Source organism: Excalfactoria chinensis, chromosome 17, assembly GCF_039878825.1.
Source record: "Excalfactoria chinensis isolate bCotChi1 chromosome 17, bCotChi1.hap2, whole genome shotgun sequence".
NCBI lineage: Eukaryota > Metazoa > Chordata > Aves > Galliformes > Phasianidae > Excalfactoria > Excalfactoria chinensis.
In genome coordinates, this window is record NC_092841.1 from 8397449 (window position 1) to 8424201 (window position 26753).

At 59.6% G+C, this 26753-nt stretch overlaps 5 protein-coding genes across 5 annotated transcripts; 4 read left to right on the forward strand and 1 right to left on the reverse strand.

The window, feature by feature from the left end:
- Positions 1 to 1479: 1479 nt before the first annotated feature.
- RPL38 (ribosomal protein L38) lies at positions 1480 to 3627 on the forward strand. Its single transcript, XM_072351972.1, has 4 exons — positions 1480 to 1622; positions 1941 to 2001; positions 3124 to 3246; positions 3557 to 3627. Exons 1-4 carry the CDS (start codon positions 1620 to 1622, stop codon positions 3580 to 3582), a joined length of 213 nt encoding a protein of 70 aa, XP_072208073.1. The 5' UTR covers positions 1480 to 1619; the 3' UTR covers positions 3583 to 3627.
- Positions 3628 to 4132: 505 nt separating this feature from the next.
- TTYH2 (tweety family member 2) lies at positions 4133 to 10783 on the forward strand. Its single transcript, XM_072351757.1, has 14 exons — positions 4133 to 4327; positions 4559 to 4731; positions 5625 to 5736; positions 6274 to 6494; positions 6578 to 6673; positions 6749 to 6821; positions 6901 to 6970; positions 7084 to 7139; positions 7219 to 7311; positions 7381 to 7473; positions 7553 to 7695; positions 7775 to 7960; positions 8044 to 8122; positions 9474 to 10783. The coding sequence occupies exons 1-14, from the start codon at positions 4199 to 4201 to the stop codon at positions 9552 to 9554; spliced, it is 1605 nt and encodes a 534-aa protein (XP_072207858.1). The 5' UTR covers positions 4133 to 4198; the 3' UTR covers positions 9555 to 10783.
- A 557-nt stretch (positions 10784 to 11340) lies between these two features.
- On the forward strand, positions 11341 to 16954 carry DNAI2 (dynein axonemal intermediate chain 2). Its single transcript, XM_072351969.1, has 13 exons — positions 11341 to 11579; positions 11674 to 11835; positions 11911 to 12032; positions 12586 to 12728; positions 13290 to 13403; positions 14543 to 14682; positions 14852 to 14974; positions 15277 to 15500; positions 15591 to 15726; positions 15999 to 16145; positions 16252 to 16479; positions 16610 to 16705; positions 16837 to 16954. Exons 1-13 carry the CDS (start codon positions 11397 to 11399, stop codon positions 16843 to 16845), a joined length of 1827 nt encoding a protein of 608 aa, XP_072208070.1. The 5' UTR covers positions 11341 to 11396; the 3' UTR covers positions 16846 to 16954.
- A 957-nt stretch (positions 16955 to 17911) lies between these two features.
- On the forward strand, positions 17912 to 22211 carry KIF19 (kinesin family member 19). The gene is given in 13 exon segments (XM_072352293.1): positions 17912 to 17976; positions 18043 to 18123; positions 18923 to 19033; positions 19148 to 19235; positions 19317 to 19453; positions 19608 to 19733; positions 19806 to 19976; positions 20053 to 20199; positions 20267 to 20389; positions 20578 to 20713; positions 20779 to 20914; positions 20985 to 21174; positions 21177 to 22211. Coding segments are annotated over 13 exon segments (2460 nt in total). The 5' UTR covers positions 17912 to 17961; the 3' UTR covers positions 22176 to 22211.
- A 113-nt stretch (positions 22212 to 22324) lies between these two features.
- Positions 22325 to 25711, reverse strand: BTBD17 (BTB domain containing 17). Its single transcript, XM_072352231.1, has 3 exons — positions 25357 to 25711; positions 24119 to 24395; positions 22325 to 23802 (listed from the first exon to the last, which is right to left on the reverse strand). The coding sequence occupies exons 1-3, from the start codon at positions 25448 to 25450 to the stop codon at positions 22722 to 22724; spliced, it is 1452 nt and encodes a 483-aa protein (XP_072208332.1). The 5' UTR covers positions 25451 to 25711; the 3' UTR covers positions 22325 to 22721.
- Between the last annotated feature and the right edge of the window lie 1042 nt (positions 25712 to 26753).

Sequence of the window (26753 nt, forward strand, 5' to 3'; positions counted from 1 at the left end):
TCTCTCTCTTATTTCTTTTTTTCCCCCTTAATTTAAAGCCGGTCATAAAAAAAAAAGATCCCCTCTTTGAGGAGCTAATGACTCTCATGAATTATTTTTGTTGATTTAGACGCCCACTCTGCTTTTAAATGATATTAATAAAGTCAAAGTGAATCTGTTCCCAGGCAGGAGATGGGATGGAGGGCACAGGACCATGCAGCATTTTAGGCCAAAACCTGGTGATTTTGGGGGGGCGAGGAGGCCAAACACCAAGCAGAGGGCTGTGCCCCCATGCTCCCACCTCCACCCCAATGGCGTTGGGATGTGGCATCAGCATTCAGCATTGCTGCTGCTATGGGGCACTTTCCATGCTGCTTTGGTTTTATTACGCCGCCTCATTCTCTGCTGTCTTTCTTCTGCGCCGCTGATTTACGTTGTTAGTGTTTTAATTACACAATTCAGCACTCCTTAAAACATGAAAAACCGCTCGGCTTTCGGAGCAATTAAAAGGCAGCGGAGTAGATCAGCCGATCTGGGCTGAGGGAAGTCAATCAAACAATCACAAAACTCATCCTTTTGGGGGGTGGAACTGCCCCACTCTGCATTGCTGCCATCTCCCACTGTCTGTCTCTATCTTCCATGGAACTCCAGCATCCCTGCAGCTGTCAGAGGGACGGAGCTGCCATCCTCCCCAGCACAAACAGCCCCTCGACGTGTGCTCACACAGAGGGGTCACCTCATTACAACAAGGATATTAACCACAACCCCATTGCAGCTCTGCGGGTGATGGCAATGAGGGGCACGGAGGGAGCGCAGCCCACCCACCACACGCAGCTGTGCACACTCGTGTGAGCTCACACCCACCACGTGTGCCCACGTCTGTGCACGAACAACCGGGGGACACCTCTCAATCAGCCCCGGCTGCTCCTCGGGTTAATTTGCGGCACCATTTGGCCTGAAGCTGCCCCGAATCAGCGGGTGCGGTGAGACGGACCGTCCGAGCCCGAAGAAGAACGCGGATTTGGGTCGGTTTGGGGGGATTTTGAGCGTGGTTCCAGCTTCCTCTTGTGGCCAAGAGGCTGCATTGCACTCAGGGCGGACCGGGGGGCTGTAGATTGGGAACCACGGGGCTCCGTAGGGCCGGAGCTCCTTCAGCAAGCACCGATCGAGAGGCCACGGCATCCCTTCTGTCCACACCGGCACCCGCTGCCCAGCCCCGCAATGCCCGCACGGTGCAGCGCCCACCAGCTCAGCGCAGCGCCGCTTCGCGTTCTCCCCGATGCTTTTTGTCCCTCTGCCCGCTCCGTATCGCATGGAAAAGGGGCGGGGCTTGAGGGGGGGGTGGCATCCCGGAAGCGGAAGTTTGTCCTCCGTTTTCCGGTCCCAGTAGTCGATCGACGCAGCGGTGAGTGCGGGGCCTCCCGGTATCCGCCGCCATCCGGGTCCGTGCGGAGCCGTGCGGCACCGGGGGGTGCGGGGCGGGCGGTGGGGACGCGGGGCGGGCCGATAGCGGGTGTCTGTTGATGGCGGGTGTGGGGCGGTGGTTGAGGCCGTGAGGATGATGATGATGTGTTGACGAGCTGACGCCATCTTGGTTTCTGCCTCCCGCAGGTTGGAAGGAGCTGAGCCCGACCCGGATCATGGTGAGGAGGGAGCGGGGGGGGGGGAGCGCAGCGATGGGCTGCGGGACGCGATGCAGGACGGGGGGGGTGGGCTCTTGTTCCTTATGGGGTCCAGCAGGGGAAGAACCATCGTCCTTTGGTTCGTGTGGATGGATGGGGGGGGGTTTCTCCTTCAGGGTGAGGGAGGATGGGGGGTGTGGGAGCTGCTCCTGGCTCTGGGGGGGCATTAAGGGGGTCTGGGCTGAGCCCCGGCTGAGTGGCTGCACTGCAGGTGAAATACAGGCTGGGTATCAGCTCCCGTCCCTTATCCGTGCTGACTGTGTGTGGTTCATCTTTCAGCCTCGCAAGATTGAGGAGATCAAAGACTTTCTGCTGACAGCCAGGAGGAAGGATGCAAAGTGTGAGTGCTGGAGGTGCTTTAGGAGAGGGGTGAGGAATAAGGCTGTGGTGCTTCAGCAGTTCCCTCCATGATCAGGGCTGCAGGCCTGTATCACCCTCACGAGGCCGAGCAGCTCCATGTGTCTGCATGCAACACCAGTGGCATCTGCAACAGGTTTTGCTGAGCAAAGCCATCCTGGCTGGAGAGGAGCTGCAGGGCAGGAAGGGATGGGGATATAATAGCAGGGCTGAGGTAGTCAAGGCTTGGCATTCGCTCACTTGGGTTTCTTGCACCGCTGTTCACTCGTGGGTGTTTTTGCCAACCCCAAGTTGCAACTGGTGGGAAGCTATTTGCAAATATTACCCTGTCTGTGACTTCGTACATCTCTGACAAGCTCAAAGATGCCGTTATGTTCAAACTCTGCGACACCTGACAAGCGAATCACACTTCAACACAAGTTTCCTATTGTTGCGAATACAAAGGCAGTTCTAATTGATAAGCTGGGAAAGACTTGTCTCAGTATTTAACAACGGGTGAGGAGTTTTCCCTTTCTTTTTCCCTCTGTTTGGATGTAGCTGTCATGGGGAAAAGGCGCTTCAGTTCTGGGAGTGTTTTGTTAACTCAGCGGTGTGGGCGAGGGAGGGATAGCTTGGTGCACGCTGCTATTACAGTTGCTGACAGCTGCTTACAAAGCATTTCAATGCCTTTCAACTCGTTCTAGATTTTGCAGCAGCTCTTATTGCTTGTAACGTTGAGCTGCCAGGCTTGTGCAGTGGGAAAGGAGAGCAGCTGAGCACAGCTCTGAGCAAGCTGCTTAGGTAAAAACAGCCTGGTATGGCTATAAAGGAGATGAAGCGCTGCCTGTAGCCACGCAGAGTCGAGAGGACTCATTACAAGGGTCAGTGCTGCTGTTCAGATGCAAAGGGTTACACGAGGAAATCAGCGTGCATTGCTGTGCTCAGTTTGAGTTTTCCTCAGCATGTGGGGGCTTGCAGTTGTCCTCCGTGCTCAGGGGAAATAGAACTGGAGTGGGATTAGGTGGGATTTGTGCTTTCACAGGAAATACTCCTGCCTGGATGTGGTTTATAAAAGGGAACGTGTGGGGTTGCTGCTGTCCCACTAACTGGTTTCTTAACCCTGCAGCTGTCAAGATCAAGAAGAACAAGGACAATGTGAAATTCAAGGTGCGCTGCAGCCGGTACCTTTACACCCTGGTCATCACAGACAAGGAGAAGGCGGAGAAGCTGAAGCAGTCCTTGCCTCCAGGTATAACCCAGGGGCCAGCTCAACTCTGGGTGCTGGTGCTGGAGCACAGCTGGGCTGAGCATAGAAGGGAGGGCAGAAGGTGTGTTCTGTGAGCTGCCCAAGCAAATGCTGCTCAAACTTCAGGTGTGGATGTGGGGCTCTGACTGCTCACAGCTGCAGCCTGTGCAGGCAGATAAAGGGAGCTGCCCCAGCCCATCCACAGCATAAGCTGCAGCTGCGTGTCTCTTGCAACAAGGGCAGATGCTCCTGGCCAGGCAGGCAGGGTGATGAGCCGCAGTTTGAACTTCTGTTGTCTTTTTCTCCTCCCTAGGTTTGGCTGTGAAGGAGCTGAAATGAACTGTTTGCATCTCCACGTTGATGACAATAAAAATTGGAACTGTTTCCAGGTGTCAGACTTGTCCTTTCCCAAACGGCGCAGTGCTGAAGCCGTTTGTGTTCCTTTAACTGCTCTAGGAGGGATGGCTTCTGCCATGCATGGCCTGGACCAGCTATTGCAGTGTGCCTGCTCACAGCCAGCCTGGTGCTGAGCATCTCCAGCTGCTGCTGTCTGAGCTCATGGTGTGTCCCCTTGTCGTCCCATTAGGGTACAGTTTGCTTATGGGGCCCTTATGGCAGTTGGAGGGACGTGGTGCCTCTAGCACTGAGGTGATGGGATGCAACACCCTGATATCATTAGGGTGATGGAGGGAGCAGAGCGATAGGATTCAGTGGTCCTTGTAACGGGCAGCCATGGGTGTGCAGTGCCCCAATGCAAAGAGGTGATGGGGCCGTTCGGGCTGGGCGGGCCCTTTAACCCGGTTCGACTGTCCCACAAAGAAGCACAAGAGCCGAAGGGGGCGTGGCCTCGTTGATGGGCGTGGTTACTCGTAGTGGGCGTGGCCTGGAGGGCGGAGCGCGGCGTGGCGGCTCGTTGCCCCCCGCCATCAGCGGCCCCAGCCCGGCCGGCCCCGCCATGCCGCCCGCCCGCGCCGATTACCTGGCGCCCTGGTGGGCGGCCTGGCTGCACGGTTTGCCCCACCGCGACCTGCGTCTGCAGCCCGTGTCCGCCGCCTTCCGCCCGCGGGACCCCGACTACCAGCAGGTACCGACCCAACGCCGTGCGGTCCCGTTACGCGGAGCATCCCAAACGCTGCGATGCCTCCCCAGCTCCGCGCCCACCCTGCGCCGCGGGGACGGGAACGGGCACCGCTTCCTCTTTCCCCTTGTGACCGTCCCGTGGGAAGCCCCGCCGCTCTGCCCCCCCCCCCCCCCCCCCAGCGCCTCTTCCCCGAATCGCCCTTCGAGCCGCTCGGCGTCCCCTTTCCCTCCGCAGTCGCTGCTTTTCTTCGCCTTGGTGTCCGCCGTCTGCCTCGGCCTCAACCTCCTCTTCCTCACCGTCTACCTGATCTGCTGCTGCTGCTGCAAACGGGACCAGGAGCCCGACGCCAAACGGCCCCGCTCCTGCTGTGTCACCTGGATGGCCGTCACCGCCGGGCTTATCTGCTGGTGAGGGTTGCTGCCACTGCCGGGCATCACCTCCCTGCCCGCCCCACACCGGGGCAGCCCCGGGGTCCCGTCCCCATCCCTTTCCCGCCCTCCCACTAATCCCAACCGGTCACTAATCCCAGCCCGTGGCAGATGGCGGGCAGTGCTGTGACCCAGCTGGCAGCCCCGAGCGGCCACGCTTCGTTGTGACCATCCTTAATTGTGGATTGTGGCCACCATTAATTGTGGCCGCAGCAATTAGACGAGGGGCAGCGACGCTTTGCCCTGCCCACCCCTTCTCTTGTAACCCCCCCCCTTCGAGCCCCCCAGGAGCAGCACGCGGTTCCCTTTGGTTGCTCAGCAGACAAAGGCTCGCTGTCTGCCTGTGAGCGCTGTGCTGAGCAGCAAATGTCCCCGCTGAGCTCCCTGCACCTGTCCCATGATCTCTCCCCAATCCCAAAGCAGAGCACAGGGACGTGGTGCTCACAGCCCCCCCCCCCGGGGGCTTCGAATGCAGCCGGATCTTGGGCTGAGACCAAATGGGAGCCGTTGGGTTGGTGTTTGTTATTGTTATTGGTGAGGCTGCAGCACACGCTGGGGTTGGGTGCATCCCTGCTCGGAGCTGCTTTGCCCACTGTGCTGCTTGTCAGCAATGGGTGTTTTCCAGCTCCTTCCCCTAATCTGCTTTGCCTTGATCTCTCTGGGTCTGGCAGGATCCAGCGCCCAGCCCGGGCTTGGGTATCACCAAATCAGAGCGTGTCCCCATTGCAGCGCTGTCCATTGGTGTCCCCAAGCCACGGTCACCAAATCAGAGCAGGTCCCCATTGCAATGCTGTCCTCATCCCCATGGCCATACACTGCCTTGGGGTGAGCATTTCCCCCTCCTCTAACCTGGGTCTCCTCTTTGCCTCCAGCACGGCTGTCGGTATCGGCTTCTATGGGAACAGTGAGACCAATGATGGGGTGTACCAGCTGCTCTACGCCCTGGACAATGCCAACCACACCCTGACTGGCATCGACACACTGGTAGGGCTGTGAGACCCCCCCCAAACCCCCTCCGTGCCCCTGGGTGCTGCTCTGCTGCACACTCATAGCTTTACCTTGCAAAGCCTCGGGCAGAAAGCACTGAAAATCTACCTGAAATGGGACTGGTGTTCTCATTGCAGGAAAGGGGGCTTGAAGGGACCCTCCCCAGCCATGCCACAGGGCTGAGCTGAGCCCCCTGGGGCAACTGGGCTGAGTTGAGCACAGGAGGCTGACGTCAGCCCTGCAGAATGGGGCCTTTGTGTTGTGTTATCCGTGCCGGGGCCGTCCCCGCTGTGCCTCAGCTGCCCTTTCCTGCTGCATCCCTTGATTTGGGGATGTAGATATCTGCCCAAAAGGCAGGGCTATCCCCACCACCCCTCCCCACTCTAGCTCTCGTTCGTGGGGTGGCCGAGGCTGGAGGGGGCAGCAGGACACTTTGAATCTTGTTCTCAGCCAGGCATCACTCCCTGTCTGCACCGCAGGGGAACCCCCAGCCCCTTCCCAGCCATGTTGATCCCCCCTGTGCCCCATCCCCAGGTGACAAGCACTACACAGCAGCTGCAGGTGGCCCTGGAGCAGCACCTGGAGCAGCTGACCGAAGTGCTGGCAGCAAGGGCTGACTACCTGCAGACCCTCAAGTTCCTGCAGCAGCTGGCAGGCAGCATCGTGCTGCAGCTCTCAGGGCTGCCCAGCTGGCACGGTGTCAGTGACGACCTGACTGCTCTGGCTGCCAATGTTGGCTATGTGGAGTATTACCGGTGAGATGGGACGGAATTCTGAGCATTGCCCACCCTGAGGTGCTGGGGAGAATGCACTGATAGTGCCCTTCCTCTGCACCCAGGTGGCTGTCCTACCTCCTCTTCTTCATCCTTGTCCTCACCGTCTGCCTGTTGGCCTGCCTGGGGCTGGCCAAGCACTCGCGCTGCCTCCTTGCCATGTGAGTCCTCCCAGAAGGCTGGGATGGGGCTGTCCCTGTGGTGCCATCCTGCCGTGCTCACCCTTTTCCCTGCAGGATGCTGTGCTGTGGACTCCTGACCCTCATCCTCAGCTGGTGCTCCATGGCTGTGGACACGGCAGCAGCGGTGGTGAGTGGGGGGCCATGGGGTGACTGTGGGGTTGCTGAGCACCATCCCAACCCCACTGCGATCTGCTTCATCCCCACAGGGCACCAGTGACTTCTGTGTGGCCCCAGATAAGTTCATCATGAACCAGACAGAGAGCGACATCAGTGCAGGTAGAGAGCCCTAAAACATGGTGGGGGGCTCAGGGGAGCCGTGCTCCTCGCTGTGATTCTCCTTATGCTGCTCTCTGCACTGCTTACACTGACGTCTCTGTTTTACTTCGCAGAGGTTGTTCACTATTACCTGTACTGTGAGCAGAGCTTGAGCAGTCCCTTCCAGCAGGTTTGGGGGGGCAGATGGGATCCTTGGGGTGGGGGGTGATGGCCACCCAGCTCTGACCTCCCCTTGCTGCCCCTTGCAGGCTCTCACCGTCTTCCAGCGCTCACTCACCACCATGCAGATGCAAACTCAGGGCCTGATCCAGTTCGCTCTGCCCCTCTTCCCAATGGCTGAGGTACAGGGTGGGGGGAGCGGGGTTTGGTCCCCTGCTCCCATCTGTTCTCACCCCTCTCTTCTCCCACAGAAAGACCTTCTGGGGGTCCAGCGGCTGCTAAACACCTCCGAGACCAGCCTGCATCAACTCACAGCCCTGCTGGACTGCCGCGGTCTGCACAAGGTGAGGGGGGGCCAGAACACAGCCACACCGCCCCCAGGGTCCCCCCAGCCTCCATCCCTGCCCCATCCCGTTGCTGCAGGACTACCTGGACGCTCTCATCGGTATCTGCTACGATGGTGTGGAGGGGCTGCTCTACCTGGTGCTCTTCTCCCTGCTGGTGGCCGCCTCCTTCTCCACCATGGTCTGTGCTGCACCACGTGCCTGGAGGCATCTGGCGGGCAGGTGGGGGCAGCGCAGACCCCCCCCTTGCTTTTTTTGCTCCCGGTGCTGATGATAACAGGCACCTCACCCCCCCCTGCAGGGACCAGGACTACGATGACATCGATGATGAGGACCCCTTCAACCCGCAGGCACGGCGCATCGCTGCTCACCACCCAGTGCGGGGCCAGCTCCGCAGCTTCTGCAGCTACAGCAGCAGCCTGGGCAGCCAGAGCAGCCTGCACCCTCCAGCACAGACCATCTCCAACGCCCCAGTCTCTGAGTACATGTGAGCCCAGCCCAGGGGTTCCCCGCACCCAAGGGATGCTGCGATGGGGGTTCACCCCACTGAGCATCTTTTTCCCCCTGCAGGAACCAGGCGGTGCTCTTCGGAGGGAACCCCCGCTATGAGAACGTGCCGCTGATCGGCAGGGGCTCTCCCCCCCCCACGGTACGGTGGGCAGCTGAGGCCAAGTCCTTCTTGTGACTGTGGGTGGTGGGTGCTGGGAAGACCCCCCTGTGGCGCTGTGCAGTGGGGCAGGGCCCCCTCCTCTTGTGCCGGATCTTCCCGCAGATCCCTGCTCCCCATCTCACTAACCCAGTTCCTCTCCAGCCCACGAGGGCTACAGGGAGAGGTCACCAACCAACCACGTGCTCGGAGGAGACCAAAATAGTTCTTTTTCTGTCTGCTCTGTTGTTTTTTTTAACTCATCCCAAGTATTTCAAAGGACACTTTGTGCAGTAATCCATGCACATTCACATCCCTCCCCCCCCCCGCTGCTTGTTTAAACCCACCCTGCCTGTTAATGCCTGCTTTATTTTATTTCTTTTCGTTTTGTTTTGCATCAATTATTTTGGAGCTAAGTTGCCCATCAAGAGTAAGTTCAGTTGCTTCATCCTTCCCCACTTCTCGTCCCTTGGCTCCTGTCCTCGCTCCCACCCTTATAGCTCCCTCCATCCCTTCTCCTCTGGGGCTTCTTTGCTCCTGGGCAGAGCATGGAAGGCTGGGGAGGGACAAGGGGACAGGGCCACATTCAGTTTGCAGGTTGCATGGAAGTGGTTCCCATCCCTTCTTGGTGCAGGTTTTTCTCCCTCCTTTTCTAACAGCATCTATCTGCTTCCATGCCTGCATCCCAAGGATTCATTCCCCCCCCCCCATCCCAGCTCACCCCTTGCAGGGCTGCTGCTATGGGGCTGCCATGGGGACAGGGTGACAGCCATGGGGACAGGGTAACAGCCATGGGGACAGGGTGACAGCCATGGCTCTGCTGTGATGGTTGAGGTCCCCACGCTCTCCCTTTGCTGGGGACAGTTTTTTGCAATCAGGTGAAAGCGTGGAGGCTTTAATCCGATTGCACAGGCCTCACAGCTGGGAGGCTGCTGCTGGGAGGAGGGGGGGGGGGGGGTGAACATGAGGATTAATTTGAGCACTTCTCCTCGCCCTGAATGGTTGAATTTAACCAGGATTCAGATCCCTAAGGAAGGACTTTTGTGGTCCAAAATAACGAACTCAGAATAATCTTCCTTAATGCCAAGGCAGGGTGCCCCTCCCTCCAGCAAAGCGCTGCAGAAATTGAATTGGGCTCCATTATCAGAGCTGGAGGTTTTGTCTGGGGACTCTCCCAACTTCCAGCTGGGGCAGAGGCTGGAGAGACCCAGGTTAATGGGGATTAACACCAATAGGAAGCAATCTTCCCATCCATCCTCAGGGTTTCCTCTATGCTAGCAGTGATGCTGGGCTGGGAGGGATGTGGGTGTTTGCCGGGGGGCTCTGGCTGTGCTCACCCTGTCTCCTCCTGCAGTACTCCCCAAGCATGCGAGCCACCTACCTGTCTGTCACCGATGAGCACCTCCGGCCCCAGCACACCGAGTTCCCAGCTTAGCAGCTTGTCCTGCAGCTCGTGGGAGGAGAAAAAGACACTGGCATCCCCGTGATGGAAACCAAAGACACCCAGAGCCCCTCAGTGGGCCAGGGGCTGCAGATGAGCCCCAGCCGTGGGATCCATGCTCCGTGCACTCTCTTCCCTGGCAGCTTCTGCTCACTCTCACGTCTTCCTGCCTTATGGGATGCTGCCCTGGACTGACTGCGGCTCTCTGGGAAGGCTGGAGGTGGTTCACCTCTCCCTTTCCACCTGCACCTGCTTGGGGTGGTTTGATGCCACAGACAGGGACCGCATCTGGGTTCCTTTGACTGGAGCACACCCTGGGACTGAGTTTGTCCCAGAGCAGCTCCCTCATCCCGTAGCAATGCAGTACCAACCACTAGTGACCCCACCACCTTCTCCGTGCCAAGGGGTGTGGAAATAGGGATGTCTTGACCCTGCCGGCTTTCTTTTGCTTTGCATTTTGTGAGTTACCTGAAGGGCAGAGATGCGGCTCAGCTTCACCGCCTCTGTTCCAGCTTGGATTTGCTGCGATGCATGTTGGTTTGTTGGCTCTTTTTGGCAGCGCTGCTCCCTGGGGCAGGTTCCCCTGTTATGTGCAGGACAGCTTTGCAGTAACCACAGATTCCATGGAGAGCTATGAGGACTGGAGCTGGCTGTGCCAAGAGGGAGGACGCATCCCTGCCACCCTGCCCACATTGCTGGGGCTCCAGGCTAAGCCAGAGTACAGCAAAGGAGCCGGGAGGAACCAGAGTGAGCTGATGGAGGTCTTTTGTGGCTGCTCACTTTGTATGGGCTGCACTGGGACCCCAGGGCTGCAGTGCTGGTTGTCAGCTCCCTGCTTTGCCAGCTCCCTGTCAGCTAACAGTGCTGTGGCAGAGCAGGGGCTGTCCCTGGGCAGAGCCCCTATGGAGTATTACTTGATAGCAGCGACTCACTGTGTCTTTTAAAGATACCTGTACATTATCCCTTTGTCCCCTAACCCCATCCGTCTGTTACACGTGACTAGCATTACTGGCTGTTGGGTAACCTGAATGTTTTTTAATGGTTTTCGGTTGGGTTTGTTTTATGGCTTTTTTAACGTTTTGATGTAACGGTACCATAGGAAGAGAGCTTGTTCCCCAGCGCATGTCGGACTAACTAACCTCATTGGGACCCCCACAGGGAGGAGAGGGGAGTCCTGCCTGGTTTCTATGGGCAAAGACAATAAACACTTCTTGTACTAAACCAGCTTTGACACAGAGGTGCCCATTGACACAGAGGTGCCCATTGACACAGAGGTGCCCATTGACACAGAGCCCATTGACACAGAGGTGCCCATTGACACAGAGGTGCCCACCCTGGGGGTGTGCAGGTGCTGTGAGGGGCCTGTTATGTGTTGCTCTGTGCAGAGCGGCCTGGGAGACGCTGTGTGTGAGCTGGGGGTGCTGCTGCTCTCCCACTGGGCCCTGTGGGCGCTGCGGCCATCATGGATGGCCCCGTTGGGACCCGGATGTGAGGGGGGGGCTGTCATCCACCTGCATTGGGATGGGGACAGGCTGCGGCCTGTGGTCGGTGTGCCAGCAGGGGACGCAAAGCTGTGGCTGCTGGGGTTGGAGGCACCTGGCCCCGCACACGCACGCGAGGCCAAGCCTGTCCTTGATTACAAAGCCGCTTCCCAGTGTTAATTGCTCCTAATTAGCCGCGTTCTGCCCTCCCAACATGGTGGCTAGAAGCGGACACGCCCGCTTTGCCCTTCCCAAGATGGCGGCGCCGTCACGTGACGCCAGCCTGCTGTTGCTAGGTAACGGCGGACGCGGCCCGGCCTGTCTGCGCTGAGCCAGGCCTCGGCCCGCACCCAGCATGGAGATCGTTCACGTCTACTCGAGGAAACGCAGCGAGTTCGGCCGCTACTGTAACTTCTCCGACAGCCCCGCCAAGGTGTGTGTGGACATCCAGCCCGACCCCAGCCTGGCCGACAACTTCGTGCTGCGGAACCCGGTGGATGCCTGCGTGCAGCATGGCAGCGAGATGGCGGAGCACGAGGTGAGCAGGCCGGGCAAGGCCGCGGTGCTGTGATCCCTGTGGGGTCCATTCACTCTTGGGATGTTCAGTGCTTCTGACCTATCGCTCCCTTCAGGCCAACACGGAGCGGGTGGAGGTGGAGAGCCGTGGGGTGAACCACGTGGAGGGCGGCTGGCCCAAGGATCTCAACCCGCAGGAGCAGGAGCAGACCTTGCGCTTCCGCAAGAAGGTGGAGAAAGAGGAGAACTACGTCAACACCATCATACACCTCGGGGCGGTGAGGCCACGCTCATCCCTTGCCCCCAAACCCACCCACTGCAACCGGTGTGACCTTATGGTGCTCTGCCCGCAGCTGATGGAGCACTGCGTCAAGCAGAACAACGCCATCAACATCTACGAGGAGTATTTCGGGGAGGAGGAGGCTGATGAGTTTGAAGACGAGGCTCCATCCGCCAAAACCATCAACGTCTTCAGGTCGAACCACCTTCACCAAACCCACAGTCCGTTCCCGTCTCCATCCACAGCGCCCACCCGGCTCTGCAGCCCTGTGGCAAGCTGCTAAAAACTAGAGCAAGCAAAGGGAAAGCCATGGCTTTACAACAGTAAAAGATGGGGAGACCTCCTGTATCCCCTTAGTTCCTCCCCTCCCTGTTCTGCCTGGGCAGCTCAAACAGAAGTGCCACTGCTGGTGGGCAGAGGCAGCTCTGAGCATCTTCTAACAATGTTCTAGGCAGGATCCCTCAAAGATTACTTTGCACATGTCAGGGGCTGTTAGGTCATTTCTAGAAGTCAGATCCGGTAACATAATTGGATTCTTAAAGATGTATAACTGGAAAGACTGTATTAAATCATCAACTCTTCTTCCCCCACCCAGCCCCCAGGAGAATCATTTCCTGCACTCAATGCTTAAGGGCTGCAGCTTGTTTTAATTGTGATTCCCACCATTTCCTTTGGGGATGGTCATCCCGGGCTGTGACAAAGCTGTTAACAAACTAACATCCTTTTTTTGATGTTCTGCTATCCAAAGGGATCCAAACGTAACAAAGAGGACAGCCACCCATCTGTCCTGGCACCCTGACAGATGCAGGAAGCTGGCAGTGGCTTATTGCAGCCTGGAGTTCCAGCAGTATGCAGAAGACATGAGCTTTGATTCATACATCTGGGATCTCGGTAAGGGGATGAGAAAACTTGCTTTAGTCAGTAATGGTGCTGCTGCGGAAGCACTTTGTGCCTTCAAAGCATCTCACACAGATGTAGTAAAGCACCACAGCACTTTAGAGGAGGTGAACAAGGGTTGGGTTTCTGCTTTGCCCACAGATCAATGCAAAGCGGGGCAGAAATGGGACCTGAAAGCTGGTCAGCAGGTGGAAGACAACTGCTAAAATCCCACTACACGAGTTCATGAGCCAGAGCGCCTGCCAGCACAACAGGCAGCTGAGCCACGTGTCTCTTATGTGGTTTTTGTGTTTCTATGGTTCATCTGTGCTTGATTAGGAGGCAGCATAAGCCCAGGCTGAGGACTGCCCTCTTCTGTCAAGCTCAAACCTGCCATGTTTTAGAGTGAAAAATACCAAGAAAAGGGGGGTCAGGATAGCATGGGTCTGTCCCCAGGCTGACAGACAAGGGCACCTCCCATCCCTGTGACGTGGTGTGACAGGCTGCATTGGAAGCAGGGTGCTGTGCCTCTGGGCTGCTTTTGTACATCACTCTTTAATCATTTCTTCTTGGCAGAAAATCCCAACAAGCCAGAGCTGGTTCTCAAGCCGTCATCCCCTCTCGTGAGCCTGGAGTACAACCCCAAAGACTCTCACATCCTGGTGGGGGGATGCTACAACGGACAGATGGGTAAGGGAGATGGGTTGTGCACGATGCCATGATAACGAGGGTCTGGCTTCATTTAAATGCAACAAGAGCTTGGTTCCACCACATCCACAGACCTGCTCATCTCAGGGCAGCACAGAACCTGTGCTGTTACCCAGCACACTGCAGGCACTTGGGGTGCTCAGCCCAGGTGCTGCTGGGTGAGAGCACCAAGCAGTACATGTGCTGCACTCCTGCCTCACCCACAGCCCCATATCTTTATGTGGCAAAAGCCTGGAAGAGTCGCCATCGTTTAATTCAATGAATTGGTTTTGTGCTGGTCTTTTATGTGCCTGGTAAAGGGCTTCTCTTTGCCAGTTTCGTTTTATGGCTCTGTTATTTACTTGGCCACGCAAACCCTTTGATTTAATTGCTCTCATTTTGATGTTTTCCTTGCCATTTGCAGCAGCAATCAGATCTGACAGGACATGCATCACGGGGCTGTTCCTGCAGGTGATGGAGGGGGGATTTCAGCACGTCCTGCACAGCTCCCCAGGCGTGTGGCACCTGCCCAGCAGAGCGTGCACCATCACATCCAATTGCTTAATTAGAAGCAAGTGAAAGGGAGTGCATGCAGCTCAGTGCCACCACGGCCCAGCTGCCCAACCTTTACTGAGCCATAGATGCTCCTGCACCACGACCTGTCTTCTGCTGCCTGTCAGAGAGGAAGACGGATAGATAGCTGCTGCTCTCCCGGGGACCTGCCTTTGTTAGTCACTGCCCTTAAGGCACATGGGAGGAGAGCACAGCCAGGGTCAGGTCACAGAGGATGGTTTTGAGCAGCACTAAGCATAAGAACTGCTGCTGGGGGTGTTGCTTAAAACCACATCTGATCCTGCTGCAACCCTTTCTGCAGGGCAGGAGAGGAGCTTGGGGGATGAACTGCCATTGGGGATTGTAGTGCAGCTGCCACAGAAATGATTGCTGAAAGAAGTACTGAGGCTATTTAATGTTCCCACCATCCAGCTTCGTGTTCGTAGGAAGAGCAAATTGTTCATCCCTTCAGGGCTGGCATCTCTGTGTATGATCACAGTAGCAGGATCCCAGCTGGGGGCCCTTCCCTCGCTCCAAGGAAACGGGCAAGGCAGCTGGAGCAAATCTTGACAGCTTCTTTTCTTTCCCAGCTTACTGGGACATCAGGAAGGGGAGGCTGCCTGTGGAAGTGTCCACCGTGGAGGCCAGCCACAGAGACCCTGTGTATGGTGCAATCTGGTTGCAGTCCAAAACTGGCACCGAGTGCTTCTCAGCCTCCACTGATGGGCAGGTAAAGGGCAGGGACAGGGAAAGGGCTGGGCACTCACATGGTCCCTGCTGGCAGGCACTGACAGCCCAACATGCTTTGGCACAGGGCAGCTGCCCAACTCTGGGGTGCTTGGCTTCCCAGCACCCGTGGCTGGGAGCAGCCCCTGCCCTGCAGTATCTGTCCCCTGCAGGTCCTGTGGTGGGACATCCGCAAACTATCTGAGCCCACCGAGGTGCTGGTCTTGGACATCACACGCAAGGAGCAGCTGGAAAATGCTCTGGGTGCCAGCACACTGGAGTTTGAGCCCACCATGGTGAGCTTCTCACATGTAAATGGTGTCCTAAACATGGCAGGTGTGTGAGCTGGGCAAGCCTGCAGCGTGTTCTCACCCACCTTTATCCATCAGGAGCTGATGTGCTCCCAAAGCACGGGTCCTTGCTGGCAGCTCAGCCTCTGAAGCCCCCAGATCACTGTGTGTCTCAGGGCTCCATTCTGCCCATCACCGGCTGCAGCCGGCTCCCCCTGTCACACTGCAGAGCCCTTCACTGAGCAGCTGTCCTGTATGCTGTGAGGTCCCCAGCCTGCTGACAGCTGCTCTCCTGCTCCCACCCTCAGCCCACCAAGTTCATGGTGGGCACAGAGCAGGGCATCGTCATCTCCTGCAACCGCAAAGCCAAGACACCCCCTGAGAAAATCTCCAGTACCTACAGTGGCCACATTGGGCCAATCTACGCGCTGTCCAGGAACCCTTTCTTCCCCAAAATCTTCCTGACGGTCGGTGACTGGACTGCTCGGATCTGGTCGGAGGAGGCGAAGGAATCATCGATTATGTGGACCAAGTAGGTGTCAGCGTGAGTAGGTTTGCCCTGCAAAAAACCCTCCTGCTCTGTGGCAGAGTATCTGGCAGTGAGCATGGGGTCTGCGGGCAGGTACCACCTCTCCTACCTGACGGACGGCTGCTGGAGCACTGTGAGACCAGCTGTCTTCTTCACGACCAAAATGGATGGGACGCTGGACATCTGGGACTTCCTCTTCAAACAGAACAACCCATCCCTCAGCCTGAAGGTCAGCTCCCCGCAGCTCCTGTCCTCTCACCTTGGGGGATATGGGGGTTGCCCGCAGTCTGCAGTAACACCAGCCACAAGGCACAGAGTGGGGAGCACCCGGGAGCAGGGTCAGGGGATGGGGGAGCTCACGTGTCTCTCTGCTAAGCAGCAGCCTTCAAGTCCCTACATTTGCACGTAGGCTCCCATTGCTGGCACACACACATGGGTTTCTCTCTGCCAGGGCACCAGGTAAAGGCTAAGAACTGACATCCATCCATCCTCCCTCCCCAGATCTGTGATGAGCCCCTGTCCTGCCTGCGCTTGCAGGACAATGGCTGCGTGGTGGGCTGCGGCTCCAAGCTGGGCACCATCACCCTGCTGGAAATCTCCTCTGGGCTCTGCACCCTGCAGAGGAACGAGAAGAACCTGGTCAATGCAGTACGTGTGCTTCAGCTGGGTGCTTGTGCAGCAAAGCCCTCAGTGCTGCCAGCGTGTGGCTGTTCTCATGGGGTCCCCTGCTCCCCTCAGCCCCTCTCTGCCCTAGTTGTTCGAACGGGAGACCAAGAGGGAGAAGATTCTGGAAGCCCGGCACCGGGAGATGAGGCTGAAGGAACGTGCCAAGTCAGAGGGTCAGGGCTTGGAGATGGAGGAGATGCTGGATGAGAGTCCACAAGACGCACTCGATCGTGCCCAGAAGGAGTTCTTTGAGGTCATTGAAGCAGAGCTGCAGAGGAGGGCACGGACAGAGGCCCAGCAGCCAGATGGCAGCAAGGTACTGGGACCAGCAGCTGTGGGAGCATCCCCTGATGTGGGAGCATCCCCAGCTCCGCATGGCGGCCCCGTCCAGTGTGTGGGGAGCAGCGGAGTCCTGCAGGGGACACTGATCAACCTCTGCCTTTCAGGTTAAAGAACACACGGAGGAGGAAGTGGTGGCTCAGGGGGAGGAAGTCGAGCTGCCCAAGTATGAGGGAGAAGAGGAGGAAAAGGACGCTGCCAAGGTCAACTTGAACCATCCTCATGTTGCTCTCCCCTTCCCTGTGGGGGTGGCTGTGTGTGGGTTGGTGCAGGGATGAGGCTGCGGCCCCGCAGGGCACCCCAGCCCTTATAGCTGTGTCTGTTCTCCCTGCAGGAGCCATAGCAGCCGGGACCAGCAGCTCGCACAGGAGCCGTGAAGCCGTTCACAGATGCTCCCTGGCCCTTTGCCCTCCTGATTTTTCTGTAGTGTGAATAAACAGGAGCTTCCCACACCGCGCTTCCTGTTTTGTCACAGCAGGGTTGAGCAGAGAGTGGGAAGGTCGTGTCCTTTCTCCCTTCCATCTCCCTCCTGGGACCGGACCGTGGTGCAAAGCCAACCACCAACCATTGCATTGCTGGTGCCCTGTGGTGCATCTTGGCATCCTGGTGTGGGTAAAGCCCCCCTCACTCAGCCCGTTACTCCCCCCATCCCCGCCTGTGGAGCCAGGGCTGGGGTTATCAGCTCTGGGTAAACACAGCCCTGCTGTTATCACAGAGCAGCCCAACTGCCGGCTTATCCACCGGTCAATTATTAATGAGCTGCCTGTTGTGTTCACCCCACGGCACAGCTGCTGACATGGGGATGGGGCTGATGGGGGGGGCAGCATCTGTGCAGTGGGGCTGGGGGTGAACCCAGCAGCGGGACCTCTCCCCAGCCCCACTACAAAGCCAGTGCGTGTCACCTGCAATCCAGGATGCCCGCTGCTATGGGGTGGGGGCACAAGTAGAAAGCTGCTGCTGAACCATCACAGCCAGTTGTGGGGTCAGCAGAGCCCAGAAACCATTGCCAGTTTGCTGCCTGTGAATGGGAGGATGCTGTGAGGCACCACACAGTGCAGCCCAAGCTTAGGTGCAGCCATAAGGTGCTGGTGCTGCTGAGCTGGGTCCTACCCCAGTGCACAGAGGGAGCCCAGCACCAGCCTTACAGTTTAGCCAAGCACCTCATTAAGTACCAGCACTAATTATATCAATAGTGGGACAGTGTTTCCAGGAGCCTGAGGAGGGCACAGCATGGGGCTCCCTTCACACTCCCCCATCCCCCCTATGCCACCTGTCCCCAAGGCAGTGAGGGGCCGGTGCCAGCAGGAGGGCTCACTGCCCAGCTGCCCCTTTAAGGCCAATCCCAGCGGTGTTCTCTTTCTTCCCAGGAAAATGAGCCTCTAATTGCAGCATGGGGGGGGGTCCCGGGGGCTGCATCGGCTGCCGGCTGTGCCAGCCCAGTGCCAGACTGCATCCAGCGATGGCCAGCGTGCAGGTCCCCATTCCGCTGTCTCTTCATCCCTGTCCTCTCTGCCTCGCACTCACTGCCCGTGTCTTGCAGGTGGCTCTTCGTATCCGACCCATGAATGCGGCTGAGCTTCAGAGGGGGGCCAGACCCATTGCCCACCGCCTGGATGAGCAGGTACAGCTGTGGGATGGGGACCCGAGGCAGGGGACAGGGGGATCAGGTATGCGGGGCAGGGTGGGACCCTCAGCATGCTCCAATCATAGCTGGATGGACCTGGCGCTGCATGCAGGGCACATGTGTGATGTGCATAGAAAACAGGTTGGGGAACACCTGCAGCCTTATATCCCCTGCGGAGACCCTACAATAATAAAGCAGTAGGATGGCAATCCATGAGGTCGCTGGGTCAGGAGAAGCCCTTCCTGCAGGGCTGTGGGACCCCAGTGCTGCCTCTCCCAGTCCCCAGCTCAGGTTATGGGGGAGGCCTGGAGGCTGTGCAAGGAGGAGGAGCTGGGTAGCCATGAGGTTTGCTTTGCCACTAAGGTCAGTATCTGTACGGCACTGGGAGACACCGGGGGTGCTGTCAGCTGCAATGGGGGCAGCACTGGGTCCCCTCTGTCCTGGCATTACCCACGAGCAGGGGTCTGGGGTTGGTGCAGGGGTACAAACTGCATCCCTATGGCATGACTACATTGCAAAGCAGCTGGAGGTGTGCAGCTGCGGGCACCTTGCTGGGCTGTGCTCACAGAAGTGCTTTTGTGCCAGCGGGCAGTGGAGCAGCCGGCTGGGCAGGTCCCATTGGCACCACAAACAAAGCAGCTTTGAGCCCCAGCCACTGCCTGGGGACAATGGGATGATTCAGGAACACGAAGGGACTCAGCACAGAGGGGACACTGGCACAAGGGAAGCTGGAGGTGACCCCTGGAGCATGGGGGTGACAGGTGCCCTGGGCAGCCCCATTTGTGTCTATCAACAGGTTGTGGTGCTGCAAGACCCCATGCAAAACCCTGATCACATCCTGCGTGCCAGCCGCTCTCGGGAGAAATCCTTCGTCTTTGATGCAGCCTTTGACTCCACATCCACCCAGGTGGGTCCGTGGGATGGGCAGGGAGTGGGAATGTGGGGCTGGGAGCACGGTGTGGGACAGCCAGCTGGTATGGAGGCACTGGAATGTGCCCTGGGACCATTTACTCTCCCACAGGAGACTGTGTACCGTGCCACCACCCAAGGCCTCATCGCAAGCGTCATCTCTGGCTGCAATGCCACTGTCTTTGCCTATGGCCCCACTGGTGAGGGGCTCAGGGGTGGGCACCCTATGGCCAGGGCTGTGGAGAGTCTCAACCCTAGATGAGCCATCCCCTCTCCTCTAGGCTGTGGGAAGACCTACACCATGCTCGGCACTGACAGTGAGCCTGGTGTCTGTGCCCGCACCCTGGGTGACCTCTTCCGTGCCATCAAGGAGTGCAGCAGTGATGCAGAACACGAGGTCTCCATGTCCTACCTAGAGGTGGGAAAGCAGGGATGTTCCATCTCCGGGATGGGCAGGGAATAGCGAGTGGCACACAGCTGGGCTGTCACTGTGCCTGCTGTGCTGCAGTGCCATGTCCCCCATGGGTCCCCATGTCATGTGGGATGAGCCCAGCTCCCCCCTTTATACCCAGATCTACAACGAGGTGATTCGGGACCTGCTGAGCCCCTCCCCACGCTCCCTGCAGCTGTGGGAGGATTCCCACGGCACCATCCGAGTGGTCGGCATAACACAAGTGTCGGCCAGCAGCACCGAGGAGGTGGGACAGGGGATGTCCGGGGGGCAGCGGGGAGCAACGAGCCCCTTCCCCAGCACAGCTTGTCCTCTCCAGGTCCTACAGCTGCTGCTGAAGGGGAATCGTCGGCGGACGCAGGAGCCCACAGCCACCAACCAGACGTCGTCACGCTCTCACGCCGTGCTGCAGGTCACTGTGCGGGGACGGGGACTGCGCTGCGGGCGACTCCAACTGATCGACCTGGCAGGCTCTGAGCGGGCAGCGTGGGTACGGCATGCACCCATGGGAGACCCTCGGCCCTTTGCTATTGTTACCACACTTTTGCCTTCACCCCACCGCCCAGACCCAGAACCGTGGGCAAAGGATGAAGGAGGGAGCGCACATCAACAGGTCGCTGCTGGCCCTGGGCAACTGCATCAAGGCGCTGAGCAAACCAGCAGGCAGCGCGCACGTCAACTACCGCGACAGCAAGCTGACCCGCCTGCTGAAGGTGAGATGGTGCCGGGGGGTACGGGCTGCTCCCCCCACCCCACTCAGCTGTGTGCTTTGCTGCCCAGGACTCGCTCAGTGGTAACAGCCACACGGTGATGATTGCCCACATCAGCCCTGCCAGCACTGCCTTTGAGGAGTCCCGCTGCACGCTCACCTACGCCCAGCGCGCCAAAAGCATCCGCCCCACGGTGGGACGGGGAGCGTGGACACCATCCCATCTCCTGACAGCATCCTGTCCCCTTCCTGAGCAGCCCTGGTCCCCAGCAGGAAGGGCATAAGAGCCGGTCCCTGCTGCACAGCCATGCGGTGCTCAGGGATCTGAGCTGGGGATGTGCTGTGCTGCGGCAGTGAGATGCTCACAATGTCCCCATTTCAGGTGAAGCACAACCTGCTCGGCAACTCACCCCGAGGCAGCATTGTGGCCAACCTGCATGAGGACATCCAGCATCTCAAGCACCAACTGTACACCACACCAGATCCAGGCAAGCACCGCACCATCCGCTACACCCAAGGTATGCCTGGCCCCACTGTGCTGCCCTGGAGCTGCAGGGCTCGGTGCTGACACCCGTATCCCCAGCCCAGGTCCAGCTGCGGGACAAGCTCCTTGATGCCTGCCGTGAGCAGGCAGCCCTGTGCCAGCACCTGGTGCAGCTGGAGGGCACAGCTCTGCACACCCGGCTGGCAGCCGCCAGTCACCTCCGGGTCCTCACTCGGTACGTGGGTGCAGGTGGAGTCCCCAGAGAGCTGGGCTGTGCCACTGAGACCCCAAAATGCTTCCTGCAGCTGGAAGAGGAGAGCGTGGCGTTGGGGCAAGGAGGGACAAGGGGAGCCAGGAGGGCCCGGTGAGAGCAGGAGGAACATGGACATGAATATGCCAGAACCACCCAATGTGATCACAGCACGGGAGAGCTTCGTGGCACTGCTGGAGAAGCAGGGCAGACTCCAGGAGCAGAAGGTTTGGGAGCCCCAGTTGCAGCACCCACAGCTCAACCCCACATCTGCGGGGAGCTGAGCTTGTGGATTCCCAGCCCAGCAGCACCACTCACCCCACAGCACTGGGATGCGTGCAGAGGGCAAGGGGCCACGCAGGTCGGAGGCCCTCTAGCAGGGACACTGACCCCTGGGAAGGGGGATGACCCCGGGCTGTGCCCGCAGGCAGAGCTGGAGCGGCGCTTCCAGCAGAGCCAGCAGCGCACACGGCGGCTGGAGGAGGCTGTGCAAAGCGGGAGCAGCTCCATGCAGCAACAGGAGGCGCTGGCCCTGCTGTGCCGCCTGCACCAGCTGCAGCTGCACAACGCAGAGCTGCGCTCCCGCTCCCTGCTCCAAGGTGGCACCTGGCATTTCCCAGCCACTGCCACGCAACCCTTCAACCAGCACCGGGCTTCCCGTGCCACCAAGGTGAGCACAGCAGCACGTCCACAGCACCAGGGCCAGGTGAGTGGTTGTGCCGTGCTGACGGTGCCACAGCACCACGGAGGAGACACTGAGCAGCACCAAAAGCATCGTGACGACGGACACTCCGCATCAGTCCCGTATTCCACGTGCCCCCGAGCTGAGGCGCGCTGCCAGCAGGGACAGCCTGGAGGGGACAGCCACCCTCCTGGGGGTCACCCAGCACGGCCCCTCCGCAGGCGTCTGGCTGTGGGGGTACAAAAAGCTGGAGGAGAGGGAAGAGCCGCTGGGTGCCGAAAGGAGAAAGAGGCAGCTGCAGCCATTCGAGGTCGCCAACCACGGGGTAGGTGGCAGCAGCACCGCAGCCCAATGAGAGCAGCAGGGGACACATCCCCGTCCATCTCCCCAGCTCCAGGCAGGGCCGGCACCCACCGCTCGGCTGCATCGTGGCAACTGGGACAAGGACCTCCAGCAAGGTCAGGTGGAACCCCCAGTGCTGAGGGGGTTCTGCTGAAGCACAGCCATCCCCGTGCCAAGCAGCGGGCTGAGCACCCATCCTGCCCACCTCAGCGCCCCACGTAGCCCATAGTGCCAGCCCTGCTGGGGCCAGTTGACCAAACCTTGCCATGGGACACACACAGCTGTGCTGGGCAGTGACCTCCGTGGCTCAGCAGAGCAGCACAGGAGCTGAAGTTGGTTGTTTTGGAGCATTAAAAGGAGGCACATGGAGTCTGGGAGTGGTGTGAGAGCTGATGCGTCCCTGTGCCCACCCATCCCAAGGCATGGGGGATACCCAGAGATGCCCCACACTCTCTGCACTCATTTTCTGCTTTTATTAGGAAGGAGGTGAAGGACACCCAGGCAGGAACAAGGTGCTGTGCTCCACAAGTGTCCTCTGCTGGGGGAGGCAGCTGGACCCCCATCCCACCACACCCCAATCTGTGGCCGTGTCAGTGCAGAGGTGTCACTGCAGGGGCTGTCCCTGTCCCCACTCCACATGGTTGCTCTGTGCTCCCCGCAGGCACCCAGGGATGGCAGTGGGGGCAACAGGGAGAGGCAGGCAGCAGAGAGGCCCCCATTACCTACAAACAGAGGACAAGGAGGCAGAGCCCCATGCCCACAGCCCCACTACTTCTTCACCTTGATGAGGGAGTGGTAGACGGGCTTGATGACGATGTGCAGGTGCAGGGCGTTGTCGATGAGGTACTCGGAGGTGCGCTTCTGCAGGTCGGCATGGGCAAGGAAGTCAGCCGTCTCATCCGAGCTCTGGTGGAAGCTGTAGGCGTGTTTGACGAAGATGCGGCCCTGCTGCCTCACACCCACCAGCACCGTCTTCTGGAAGCTGACACCAGCAAAGTCGGGGCTGCTGGTGGCCGGCGTGACGACGAGGCGCGGGCGGCCGTCCTCAATGCGCACCGGTTGGATGGCGCTGGACACCGAGTCCGAGTAGACGGGGCGCAGGCTGACGGGCAGCCAGCGTGGGGAGAAGAGCACGTTCCAGGTCACCCTCTTGCCGGAGTCGTGGCTGCTGGGCCCGAGCTGGGTCTGGAAGCTGGTGCTGCGGTCATCCCGTGCCGGGTTGTTGATGACCCACTGGGAGCCCCAGCTGGGCGCGAGGTAGTTGCGGGGCAGGAACATGCTGCAGTTGACGTCAAAGTACTTGGCGAAGTGCAGAGGGGACGCAGCGTGGAACTGGAAGGCCTGGAAGAGCAGGTCCTGCACCGCGCCGTAGTGCCGCACCAGCACCGCCGACTGCGTCTGCAGCCGGAACAACTGGCTGGGCGCGATCATGGGGTAACGGATGGCACGCAGCACCCGCTCAGCCACAGCGTCCTCAGGCTGCCGCCGGGCCAGCCAAGCCTCCACGGCAGTGTAGAGCTCCAGCTCGCTGTGCAGCACCAGGTCGGAGCGCTCCAGCAGCAGCAGCAGCAGCTCCACGCTGACCGAAGCCCACTCGGCACTGCTGAGCACGGACGACAGGTTCCAGGCCAGGAACTGCAGGCAGCTCTCCTGCAGCGCAGCGTCCCCGATGCGTGCGGCGTAGTGGTACCAGCCCACCACGTGGCCCTGGCTCGACTCGCTGGCCAGGTGGCTCCTCATGTAGTCGGCCACGCCACGCTGCAGCCCCCACACCCGGTATTTGCTGGCCAGCTGGTGCAGTGGGATGGCTTGGTGCAGCAGGAGGGACACCCCCCCACAGTACAGGTACCTGAGGTGGAGCGTGGGGTGGTGACACTGCTGTCCTCCGACTCCATTCCCAATCCACTGGTCCTCGAGAGAGCACCCTCCTTCCTTGGCTGCATCCTTCCCAGCATCCCCATCCCACAGGGTCCACGAGGGGCCATCCTACCCAGTTGGCTCCATCCCTTCTGCTGTTCCCATCCCACCGGGTCCTTGTGAAACTGAAGGGAGCATCCCTCTGGGCATCCCTTTCCCATGGAGTTCCCACTATCCCTATGGGAACACCTCCCTCCTTGTCTGCATCCCTCCCATGGGCATCCCCATCCCGTGCGCTCCCCGCGTACCTGATGAACTTCTCAAAGAGAGCAGCAGTTTCAGGCTGCTCATACAGGGTCACAACGCTCTGGTTGCGCAGGAGCCCCTCGAAGACCTCACTCTGGAGGCTGAGCAGCAGCTGGTGGGTGTGGAAGACCTTGGCCTCATCAGAGGTGGCTGTGCGCACCCGCAGCACCGAGTCGCTGCTGTTGCCATTCTGCAGCAGCTCCTGCAGCCTCTGCAGCAGCGTCAGCGAGTGGTTGATGGTGGCCACAGTGGCATCGCCGCCAAGGTCAGCTTTCTGGGCTGTGGGGAGGTGGGACTGTCCCACTGCTGTGCCCCAGCACAGGCACAACAGGGCAGGATGCGTGGCTAAAATGGCACTGGGGAAGCTTTGCTTTGTGTTCATCCTCCCTGTGCTCCCCGCAGTGCCAAAGGGTTGGCTGCTGCCAAGGGAATGTGGGGAGGACAAGGGGACATGGGGACACTTGTGTCTTTGGGAGCCAACAAGCTGCCTTTCTGCAGCAGAAGGGCTGAGACCACCATGTACCAAGCTGGGACGTGCTGGGAAATGGCGCTGTGCCGGGCACGTTGGCACACAGCCCGGGCTGCCAGCCCTCTCCTGTCCCCATGTGGGCAGAGTGTGCCTTGAGAACTGCCCCAGACCCCAACCCACAGGTGGGCCAACATGGGGGGGGCACACAAGTTTGGTTTTGGGACTCCCTGCAGGCTGAGGTATCAGTGGTCCCAGTACTGCAGCAGTGGGTGATGCTGGGATGGCACCAGACTGTGCCTGCTCCCAGCATCACCCTGCCTCGTCCTGGTGCCATGAACCCACACCTCCCATGCACAGGGAATGTTGCAGGGAGCTCTTTTCCTGTGGGTACAGGGAGCCTTCCTCCCGCTCCTCTCCCTCCCACATGCTTGGCACACCTCCCGCTGCCTCCCCTCCTCATCTTGATGAATTTGGCTCCATCTCTCCAATCTGCTTCTGGCCGGCTGGCGATCCCGCAGATTACCCATCCTAGTGCCGACTTAAGCCCCACTGAGCGGGGATCAAGAGGGGATTGCAGTCCCACACCCCGCAATGCCTGCAGTGCTGAGCCCCGCGCTGGGCAGCCAGCACAACCAGGAGCCACATCCATCCCCCTCCCACTGCACAATGGCTGCTGGAGAGCCGCGCTCAGCCCCAAATCACCACCAGGGCACAGAGGGTTGGGGGACCCAGAGACCCCTCCGTGCCTCCCCCCCCCACCGCCGCCCTTACCAGCTTGCACGGTGAGGAGGAGGAGGAGGAAGGAAGCGGCAGCGCAGCCCCAGCGGCGGGCAGATTGGGGCCGGGTGCCCGTCAGCCTCGCCATCGTTTCGCATCTGCCGGCAGCGCGGTGCGGCACGGGGCGCGCTGTGCCCGACGGGCACTTATGTAGGCCACGAGCCCCCCCAGCCCGCACCGCCACATCGATTGGTGGAAACTGGGACCCGCCGTTACCAAGGGAACGGCTTCCAGCCCCGATCCATCCCACCCCGGCCCCCAGCCCCACATCCCAGGGCGTCGTGCTCCATCGAGCCCCGAGCGCAACGAGCACAACGTGGGATCGTTGCCGCTCGCTGCCGTCGGACCGTGCCGGCCCCGTGCGCAGCCTCAACCCTTTTTGTGCTGCGAGGACACGCTTTTGCATTCAGGGCACAGTGTGTGCAGCCTCCCGGCTCCCCCAGCTCATGGGTATTCATGGCGGCGGCAGCCCTCGCCCTCCCATCACCATGGCATCGGGCTGCCGGCAGGAACTGCCTGCCCTTTTCCCAGCCTTTGCAGCCAAGGCACCGAGTGAGCTGCACGAGTGTCTGCTGTTGGCCCTCACTGGCCCCTCGCCCACCCCGACAGCTCGCACAGAGCTTTGCAATGGCACAGGGCACCAGAAATGAGATGGGGATGGAGGTGGGATGGTGAGGATAAAATGAGATAGGAATGGGATTTCGGTCTGTCTGCTCAGCACCTGGGCCGCCCCCAGGAGACAACACCAAGCGATGCTGTGACCTTCAGCGTGCAGCAGTGGAGTGACCTGCTCGGGCTGGAGCCACGCAGGGGAATATTAGCCAATTCCCTGTTATCGAGTAGCTGTCTGAGCTGATGGGATTAGTGCTGGCGTCGGAGTTATTGCCGCTTTGGTGTTAAGCTGCTAAGTGAAGCACAAACTCCACCAGGCTGCAGAGCATTTCACGCTCACTCCCAGCCCCGGTGCTGGCAGCGTGGCACTCAGCAGCTCAGTGCAAGAAAGACGCTGTGTGCACAGGGAGTGCATGGGCACAAAGGCCAGGTGTGCGTGCAGCAGGGCAGGATGGCTGTGGCACTGGCCAGGGCTCTCTGTAGGGAAGGGAGGCTGTGGCCAAGCAGGGGGTGCTCAGCCCATCTGCCCCTTGTGCGTCAGTGTACTCGGCCCCGGCACAGTGCCACCACAGCCGGGGGTGTCCTCATGCTGGGGAGGGCACTTGAGGACAGGGGCTGAATCCGGAGTGTCTGGAGGAGGACAGGGATGGAGGATAAGGAGCTCCGTCCTTGAGCACAGCCTGGTGCAGGGGGGGGGGGGGTAGGAGGAGCATGAGATTAGATGGGGTCTCCAGATGTTGAGTGTGGGCAGATGTAGCTGCAGCTCGGGGGTAGGATGC

Coding starts and splice junctions, on each gene's coding strand:
- RPL38 (XM_072351972.1), top strand. Junction 2,002..3,123: donor CAGGAGGAAGGATGCAAAGT/GTGAGTGCTGGA, acceptor TTAACCCTGCAG/CTGTCAAGATCAAGAAGAAC. Junction 3,247..3,556: donor GAAGCAGTCCTTGCCTCCAG/GTATAACCCAGG, acceptor TCTCCTCCCTAG/GTTTGGCTGTGAAGGAGCTG.
- TTYH2 (XM_072351757.1), top strand. CDS start 4,199: ATGCCGCCCGCCCGCGCCGATTACCTGGCGCCCTGGTGGGCGGCCTGG. Junction 4,732..5,624: donor ACCGCCGGGCTTATCTGCTG/GTGAGGGTTGCT, acceptor CTTTGCCTCCAG/CACGGCTGTCGGTATCGGCT. Junction 7,140..7,218: donor TGAGCAGTCCCTTCCAGCAG/GTTTGGGGGGGC, acceptor TGCCCCTTGCAG/GCTCTCACCGTCTTCCAGCG.
- DNAI2 (XM_072351969.1), top strand. CDS start 11,397: ATGGAGATCGTTCACGTCTACTCGAGGAAACGCAGCGAGTTCGGCCGC. Junction 13,404..14,542: donor ATGCTACAACGGACAGATGG/GTAAGGGAGATG, acceptor TTTCTTTCCCAG/CTTACTGGGACATCAGGAAG. Junction 16,480..16,609: donor AGCAGCCAGATGGCAGCAAG/GTACTGGGACCA, acceptor TCTGCCTTTCAG/GTTAAAGAACACACGGAGGA.
- BTBD17 (XM_072352231.1), bottom strand. CDS start 25,450: ATGGCGAGGCTGACGGGCACCCGGCCCCAATCTGCCCGCCGCTGGGGC. Junction 24,396..25,356: donor CCTCCTCACCGTGCAAGCTG/GTAAGGGCGGCG, acceptor ACCTCCCCACAG/CCCAGAAAGCTGACCTTGGC. Junction 23,803..24,118: donor CTCTTTGAGAAGTTCATCAG/GTACGCGGGGAG, acceptor GCTCCACCTCAG/GTACCTGTACTGTGGGGGGG.